This window comes from Vespula pensylvanica, chromosome 24 (assembly GCF_014466175.1).
Source record: "Vespula pensylvanica isolate Volc-1 chromosome 24, ASM1446617v1, whole genome shotgun sequence".
NCBI classification, from domain to species: domain Eukaryota; kingdom Metazoa; phylum Arthropoda; class Insecta; order Hymenoptera; family Vespidae; genus Vespula; species Vespula pensylvanica.
Window position 1 is genome coordinate 2,848,386 of NC_057708.1, and position 9,068 is coordinate 2,857,453.

Genomic DNA, 9,068 nt, shown 5'->3' on the forward strand with positions numbered 1-9,068 from the left:
TTCATACTTTATGAAGATATATATATATATATATATATATATATATATATATATATATAAGTAATATTTCTTATTGTACCAATAGATTTCATTAATGGATTTACAAGAAAAAGCTTCGAGTTGGCATTGTCCAAATGCAAAATGTTTCTTAGAGTACTGTCAGAATAATATTCCACATTGTTCACCGTGTAGAGATATATTTTTCAGGTAAATGCATCCATCACTTCGTATGCATAAGTATACATAATTATAAATTTTTTTTCGTCCATTTATTTACAGTGACCCAGCTTTTTCTGGCTTAGTTGTTATCACATGTAGCAATGCAAGTAATCCTTGCAAATTGAACTTTCATCCAGTTTGTTGGAAATTTCAAAAAAGCAAACTATGTATAGTAAACAAACTTTCAGATAAGGTAATAAATATATTAAATATCATATACTTTTATTACAGATATCTTTAATTATATGTCTTTAAATAGGATATGATAGGTCGCTCATGTTTTACATCAAACTGTGGAACTGAAGATAGAAGTGTCATAACAAAAATTGAAATATTAAACGATGATGCCAAAGTTGTATCAGTTATTGAAGACTCCTCTTTATCAACACTACTAGTATCTAATTCTGTAGTTAATGGTGCTATTAAAAAACATGTATGAATATGATTATTAATTTTAGTACTCATTTCTATACATTTTTAATATCAAGCATTCTTTATATATTTTATTTTTATATATTGATTTTTATTACAATATAGCGACTTATAAAGCCAATCTCAAAATGTAAAAGACCAAATTTTCTTCATCTTCAGAGCACACAACAAGAATGCAGCAAGACATTTCAAGAAATGTAAGAAATTTACAATATTGAAAATATGTATAACTTAAATAAAACATTCTAATATTTTATTGTAACAATAATATTTTAATAATATTTCTTCTGATATACTTACAGATCTGACAAAGAAATGAAATTAATGAAACTAATTAAATTGCGAGAAAATAATTTTGGTATCCTACATGAAAATGTAAGATTATTTTTGTGGTTTATATCAATGTATACAAATGCATGTTACTTGTCATTTATAAATTATATATATTTTTTCTTTTTACAAAAGTTAGAACCTCGTGAAGACATGTTTGATAATGAGAACATAAATAGCACAGATATTCTGTCAGAATTTGAGCTTGAAAATATTGATTCAGAAACATTGCAGCAGTGTCGTTTCTTACTGGAGTAAGTAAATCACTATAAAAATGAACTAATAGTAATAACTACCATAAAGATTTTATTTAAACTCGATAAATATTCTGTATAAATATTTTATATATTTTTTATTAGGATTATGTATGAATTTATTAAATTAAATATAATAGTTCATAGAAACAAACTATTATCAAAGTGGTATGAAACAAAAGAAATTATGGCATATATTACAAGAACAGATGAATATTTAGGTAAATAATTTAATTTTTAATAGATAATCTATACAATGTTGTTATATTATGTTAATTTATAATTTGTAGTTAAAATTTATTTTTTCATATTATTATTTCTTTTTTTAGATTCAGATATATTGAATCTCTTACTTAAATCCCCAAAACTTATTAGAATTGGAGATTATATCTGTGTTCCACAAGCTTTTCAACAAATGTTTCAAATATTTGAACATGAAGTAACTCAACAATATGAATTAATATTGCAAAGTGAAACTGATGAATATGAAGATACCACACTAACAGGTATAACCAATTGTAATTATATGAGTAATCTAAGTTTCGTTAATATAAAAAATAAAACAATTAATAATGCTACCTTAAAAATTGATTTGCAGATAATGAAAATATATTATATAAAGAGTGTGTTACTAATAATGACAGTGAAACTGATCAGGTCTGTATATATATACTTACTGACAGAATTTAAGAAACAAAGTAATCGTTTGTCTACTTTTATACAATATTTTTTATCTTCCAAAATACGATAAAGAATATATAAAAATGGGCGAACGATTACTTTGTTTCTTAACTTTTGTCAGTAAATGTACATTTAAAAAACAAAAAATTTATTTCTTCCTATATATTTTAAATATATCTTCTTAATCAATATTAAGCACGCAATTAGGATGAAAATATTAATAATATCATAAATTACAGAATCTTCAAAAGCTGTCTGGTTTAACAAGTGATGCTTTTGAAAATGATAACAATAAAGCTAATCATTTTTATCAAAATGAAAATACTTGCGAGTCATCTCTAATTTCTTTGAATAACTGTTCAACAAATAAAACAAAAATAAATCCAATATATCAAAGTGAGAATAAATTTGGTTTAAATCCCATTAATGAACATCTTGTTGTAAATAATACCAAAGAAAATGATGATTATGAACAACCAACTTTTTACAAGAAAGATAGATACTTTAATTATAATAATGATATAATCAACAAAGACAATTGTACTGATATAGTATATGATGATACATTACAGCATAAAACAGTACATGAAAATAATTCACAAAATTCTATAAAAAATTTCTTCTTAGAAAAAAATATAACTAGTAATACAGTAAAAAATTTATTTATTCAAGATCTCGAACAATCAACAAATAATGTAAGCTCTTAAATTTATTCAAATTTTTCCTAAATTTGAGTTTCGTTATATCCATTTTTTTATTTTTCAGGAGCTACCTTTGTCACCAACACTCCAAGATAAGTATAAATTACTAGCACATAATTATTTCATGATAGTACAAAATTTTGCTAAACTTTCAAAAGAAAAAACGGACATGGAAGATAGTTTTAAGTTAAAACTAGAAAAGAAAGATTCTATCATGAAAGCTGTTATTGAAGAACGTAAAATATTAATTGATAGATTGGATGCATATGAATCGCATATTTCTGAAGAAATATCAAATAAATATGAAGCATTAAATGCGGATGTATTAACGTTAAAATCAAATTTAAATAGATTGAAACAAGAAAAAAAGGATAATGAATACAATTTTAAACTATTAATAGAAGAGAAAAATACCATAGAAAAAATATTACGAGAAGACAACGTACAATTACTTAAGACTGTGAAAGATTATGAAGCTGAAATAAATAAGAAAAATGAGGAACTAAAGTATGTACTTAAAATTTGTTTAATTATAAATAACTACATATGTATATATATATATATATAATTTTTTATTCTCTAGTATTCTTCAAGATAATGATGTAAAGTTAAAAAAATCCTTTTTGCAAAAATCATTAGAATCCCAATATTATTTCAACAAAAATATGTTAATGAAGTAAGTAGCTAACTTTATATATATTTACACATTGAAAAAAAAAATATGTAAATCGTATTAAATGTATATTTGTTTAATATAGTGGCATTGACTATTGCAATTTATCATTAGACATCATATATAAGTTGAATTCTTTGATTAAACAATGTACTGGAATGCATATCATTCCAGATTATACTGAATGGTTGTTAACACTAAACCAGTTCATGAAATTATCTACAGAATGTGAGGTGTAGTATAGTAAATTTTATATTTGCTTTAATATATCAGTAATAATCAAACAAACCAACAATATCTATAATATTGTATCTATTGTAATTATATAACTGGCATATATCTCTGTTAATTCATTTATAATAGGCGGAGTTTTTGAAATGTAAATCTTTGTTAGAATCAAAAACACAAATTGAAAAACTGGATGAGATAAATATGAGTTCTATAAATCTACCTGTGTATCCAAATAAATCTTTATCTACAATTGTCTGCGATGCTTTCATGGTATTAGATAAACACATAACAAAAATTTCACCACAGAATTTACCTATGATTTTACCTTCATCATTATTATTGCATCCTTTATCAAATTCTCATTTCCATCAATCAAATTTAGAAGGATTTTCTAATGACAAAATTGTTGAAAAGAGTTCTAATATTAACTTGATTAAGACAAAAGATAAATTTAAAGAGCACACAGAGAATGATACAGAAAATATTTTAAAGAAATCTGGTAAAATTTTAACATAAATCTATAAATATAATAAGTGCAATTAGAATATAACAACACAATAAGAAAGTAAATATATTATACTTTATAAATTTTTACAGATTTAAGTGAAGAGAATAATGAAGCTATTCAATGTCATTTAGAACGTATTGATAATAACGAAGTAGGAAATTCTATGTTAGAAAAAAATATAAATGAATATGATAATCACATTGATAGAATCTTAGGAGATGTTGATAATGAAAGAGAACCAGAAAGTGCAATAAATAAAAATTTTCCAAATGATATCGCTAACAATAATATGACACAAACCTGTGACAATAATAAATCAGAATCAATTGGTATACCTAATAAAACAGACTATAAATTATTGATAGAACAAGTAGATTCCATTGGACAAAAGAAACTGAATACTGAAGATATAATAAAAGAAAATAATATAAATATCGAACGAAACAGCAAAGAAATCTGGATCAATTCTACAAATAAATTAATGAATATACTACAGAGCAAATATGCAGGAATATCAGAGTATGTACATATTATCCAAAACTTAGAAAATAATTGTTTATTTAAAAATTAATAAACTTAGAAATTATCCAAACTTAGAAAATAATTAATAATCATAATAATTCAAAATTTCCATATAATTAGCAAACTGTCTTTTTGTTCATACAGTCTGTATCTTTTGGAAAGTTTGAATGATCTCCGAAAATGTAATAAAGAAGAATCTCTAACAGGTATACTATTAAACATAATTATCCAGGATATATAAAAGTATATTTTATCGCATCAAATAAGTCGTAAGTAAAACTCGTAAATCTTATTATGTAAATATGTTTGTATATTTCAGATTTATGCACTTACATTAAAACAAAGGAAAATACAAAAAATACTACTACTGCTTTATCTATACCAAGTAAAAAAGAAGTAAAAAGTAAGAACATTATATTAACTAAGTCAATTTGTATGTTTCCTAATTGAATAAATAAATAGTAAACGAGCAAATTTGATCTTTTATAAATTCAATTTGGATAAGAATAAATCTTTTCTTATTAAATTTCATTATATAAAAACTTTGATAATTTCAGATAAAACCAAAAAATTAATGAATTCAAAGAAATCAAAATCGTTAAATAATCTATCATGCTCCATTATTACAAAGTCATTAAGACAAAAACAAAAAAACCTGTATAACTCATCATCATTATCATCATGTAAGATATAAAATATTATTTATTTTTCAAATGTTTTCTTTTATATTATAATGTGTGATAATATTATTTAGTAATTACTGTTAAGAAGAAATTTATTTGTTCAACAAAATATCCATGGTATGTAACTATTACACAAGAAATTAAGAAAAATGACTATGAAGAATCTGATTGCATTATATGTATGGATAATTTACAATTAACTCATAAGCAGATTTATTCATTAGAATGTCAACATAAATTTCATAAAAAGGTATGGTATATAACATCATATCAGTAACCAAACTTTATAATAATAAGTAAATATAGCTTCAAAAGTGCATACCAAAAATATTATAAACATAAATAACGTATATTTTAGTGTATTAAAGAATGGTTCCAACAAGATGAATCATGTCCAACATGTCGTGTTCATTGCAAGATTGATGAAGAATATCCTTCTTTACCTTGAAAACAAACATGCATTATTACTGTATAAAAGTAATTTGACGAAGTAAATATACTTAAATTTATTTTTATGATAAAAAAATAAAATATATCAGATTAGAATAAATAAATCTTATAAAATGTTAATAAAGAAAAGTATAAAAGTGGTTATCTTATATTTTCTATGGATGTAAATATATTTTATTCTGAATTTATTTAATTGTTAAAAATATAATTCCTATATAAAGACATATAATATTGTTGAAACTTGTTTATATGAGCTGTGCAATGCTTATGATTAAGTCTTATTATTTTGAGTTACCTTTAAGTCCACCAAAAACTAACTGAAAAACTTGGTGTAAGTGCAGTTACATGATGCCACCAATTTGGTGGTATATATAACATCTCTCCTGGTCCTAAGTAACACATGAAACCTTTCGCTTTTTTAAAATCTGGCCATTTTATGTAATCAGGTTTAAGGGGATCTACTTGCGCTGTATTATAAAGTAATTTTGTATCATAGGGATATAAATTTATAGAATCAGATGAATCGTATAAAAATATTCTTTTATAACCAAAAACCTAAACACATCAATGCTAAATATTAGTAATAGAATTGCAATAATAAATATGTATACATATTGTCCTATACCTGACACAATAAATTATTTTTAATATCAAAATGTAGGGGTGATACAGTTCCAGCCGGCCCAAACCACGCATTTATATCTGGTGGCTCAACTTCTGAATCTTCTTTATCAGAAAAAGAACAATAATCTGGTACAACTATATCATTTTTTAGTTCTGGTATCTGTTAATAATAAGTAATTAAATAATAAAAAGTTTATAAAAATATAATGGTAAGATAATATGTATTATGTTATCACACTACATATATATAGTTTGTTATTATACGGTAATCTTGTCTCAAGTAATACCTGATCAAAAAGTTGATGTTGAGCCAAATAACCAACTTTTGGAGTATTTTTAATTATATGAGATTGTAAAAATTCTGAAAATGTAATCAAATCTTGGCTCCAATCTTCTTCTGTGTAACGAGATCCTATTTCAATAGGCACAGTGCGACTTCCAGCGATCTTATTTAGATAATTAATATCCTGCCATAAATGTAAGGCATTCCAATGCTTCATAGAATCTAGAAGAATTTATGATAAATATACTGATTCATGCCATATATATATTCTCTTTCTCTCTATTTATACTATTAGAACGAAATTAATAGTTACCTGTTATTATGGCTGGAACTTTTGGTATAAAAATGTCTTTATAAAATGATTCCATAGAAGGTATTCTATATCGATTAATTTGTAAAAATTCAGGTAGCAATAATTGAGAAACTTTACTGTAATCAATTTCTATCTTTTTTGCATTAAGTGATCTGACAAATTCTACAAAGAGTACACTTTATATTTTTGGTATGATAATTATTTTGATATTAGAAATTTCTTCGATAAGTAGTGACACTTACTAGTATAATGATTATTTATTTTTGAAGCAATCGATGTAAGTAATGACGGCTTATTTGGTAAAGGAGCACCTAATAGAATACCCTTGTCAATTTGTTGAATAATTTCTTGTAAAACTTGTATTTCTGTATCTGTAGATTTTTCTTTGTTTTGTTCATGTTCAATTTCTAACAATATTACCTAAAAATATAAATAGACACTAAAATATTCATTATTATAGTATAAATCATTGAACTATTAAGGCTATTCTATACCTTTAACAGGCTACAAAAAGAATAACTATATCTGTACGATAATGGAACATCTTTCCAGTGACCTGAATTCAACAGTTGCCATGTACGATCTAAACAAGCTTCTATTCTAATTAAAGACTTATTTATCCAGTTTGTTGTTCTCTCTCTTTAATAAAAATATGACATCAATAAGAATATTTATAAATTGTTACCAACATAAAATAATACAATTATATATTTACAATTTTTGCATGCTAACTCTTTGTAATACATCAATCATAGGTGCTACATGTACTTCTATTTCAGTTGGTAAATATTTTAAATCTTCTTTCAATAATATCCAATCTATTAATTCGGTGGTTATATATGCCTCAAAAGCCATTTTAGTATGCTCTATTGTGCTTTCTGAGATTGGCATAGGTGTCCAAAATTATGAACTATATTAATTTAAAAATAAATACATTTAATTATGATGAATAAACTTTGTCATACAAAGATTTATTTAAACCTGGCCATCGTACAATTATATGATCTACCAAGTAATATAAAATTTTTCCTGTTAATGAAAATGTCTTAACTCTACAAAAACTTTCTATAAACACAGTAGTAATATTAAGAACATAAAATATCTTAAATACAAATGCTATAATACACAAAGGAACACAAGTTCCCGGACCATTACATAAAAGTAACTCTGGCTTTTCAAACCATAAAAGAGATGCAGCTTCTAATGTCGCTATAACAGTTGTCCATACAGAAGAAATATATGACTGACCAACTTCTCTGCTTCTAGTAATCTTTATTATTTTATAATCATTTCTTTTTCCTTCTATTTCTTTTACTTTTTCTATACTAATTTTATCAGTAGAAGCACAAACATATATTCTAGGTGTATAATTTTCATAATTCATATGTTTAACAATTCGTAACATTTCTGCTGTATGTCCTCCTGATCCTAAAATTATCATAGCTTTTGCAGATGTTTCTCTGAAATTTCTCACTGTTATTCTTCCACTTTTCATGAATAATAAAAATAAAATTCTTATAATAATGATCATAAGAAATATAATTAAAAAAATATAAATATATGATAAGATCATTTTATCCTTTTGTTATCTGAAACAAATTGTATTCATTATAATAATAAAACATAATTTTTACATTATTATTAAATGAATATATAGATATAGATATACAAACAATATCTTTCTAAATCCTTAATTTATAGAATTAGGATTTCCAGGCAATAATTGATTGAATGTTATGTTTAAGTGTATAATTCATATGAGTAATAACATACAAATCTTCCAAGTGCGGACAAATCTTTCATTGTAATAATATAAAGACAATGCCAAACGTCGTAGAATGTTGATATATAAAAAGCAAATATTTGCTACAAAGAAAGAAAAAAGAAAGAGGAGATAGAAAATGATTGGCACTACAAGCAACTTTGTACATGTCTCTGATCACCCACATACATTTGGTTGATACGTTCCTGAGTAACCTCAGTATCTGCGCATGCTTAATCTGCGTAAGTCACGTGACATGCCCCTCCACTTCTCCCCGCGCCATTAACGGTTTTGAATTCTCGGAATTCCTCATCCATGGCACTTCGACGTTGGCCGTGCTGTTGGGTGCAACGGAAGGGGGGAGATTACTTATTGATGAGATTCGCGTGTGCGACCGGTCCC

At 25.0% G+C, this 9,068-nt stretch overlaps 3 protein-coding genes across 4 annotated transcripts; 1 reads left to right on the forward strand and 2 right to left on the reverse strand.

Moving 5' to 3' along the window:
* Positions 1 to 953: 953 nt before the first annotated feature.
* LOC122636942 lies at positions 954 to 5,830 on the forward strand. The gene is made up of 16 exons (XM_043828644.1): positions 954 to 1,026; positions 1,121 to 1,235; positions 1,341 to 1,456; positions 1,565 to 1,741; positions 1,834 to 1,892; positions 2,156 to 2,611; positions 2,682 to 3,124; positions 3,201 to 3,293; positions 3,376 to 3,523; positions 3,654 to 4,020; positions 4,119 to 4,548; positions 4,696 to 4,757; positions 4,871 to 4,954; positions 5,109 to 5,234; positions 5,306 to 5,484; positions 5,593 to 5,830. Exons 2-16 carry the CDS (start codon positions 1,135 to 1,137, stop codon positions 5,680 to 5,682), a joined length of 2,931 nt encoding a protein of 976 aa, XP_043684579.1. The 5' UTR covers positions 954 to 1,026; positions 1,121 to 1,134; the 3' UTR covers positions 5,683 to 5,830.
* LOC122636951 (lysine-specific demethylase 8) lies at positions 5,431 to 8,984 on the reverse strand. The gene is made up of 10 exons (XM_043828666.1): positions 8,856 to 8,984; positions 8,678 to 8,770; positions 7,620 to 7,814; positions 7,399 to 7,543; positions 7,147 to 7,324; positions 6,905 to 7,066; positions 6,596 to 6,813; positions 6,310 to 6,468; positions 5,980 to 6,239; positions 5,431 to 5,677 (listed from the first exon to the last, which is right to left on the reverse strand). The coding sequence occupies exons 3-9, from the start codon at positions 7,793 to 7,795 to the stop codon at positions 5,982 to 5,984; spliced, it is 1,296 nt and encodes a 431-aa protein (XP_043684601.1). The 5' UTR covers positions 7,796 to 7,814; positions 8,678 to 8,770; positions 8,856 to 8,984; the 3' UTR covers positions 5,431 to 5,677; positions 5,980 to 5,981.
* Positions 7,813 to 8,716, reverse strand: LOC122636953 (UDP-N-acetylglucosamine transferase subunit ALG14 homolog). 2 transcript variants are annotated; one of them, XM_043828668.1, is made up of 2 exons: positions 8,578 to 8,716; positions 7,813 to 8,493 (listed from the first exon to the last, which is right to left on the reverse strand). In XM_043828668.1, exon 2 carries the CDS (start codon positions 8,475 to 8,477, stop codon positions 7,845 to 7,847), a length of 633 nt encoding a protein of 210 aa, XP_043684603.1. In that variant the 5' UTR covers positions 8,478 to 8,493; positions 8,578 to 8,716; the 3' UTR covers positions 7,813 to 7,844. The 2 variants fall into 2 exon arrangements, with proteins under 2 accessions (XP_043684603.1, XP_043684604.1); XM_043828669.1 differs by having other exon boundaries at positions 8,562 to 8,695.
* Positions 8,985 to 9,068: the final 84 nt, after the last annotated feature.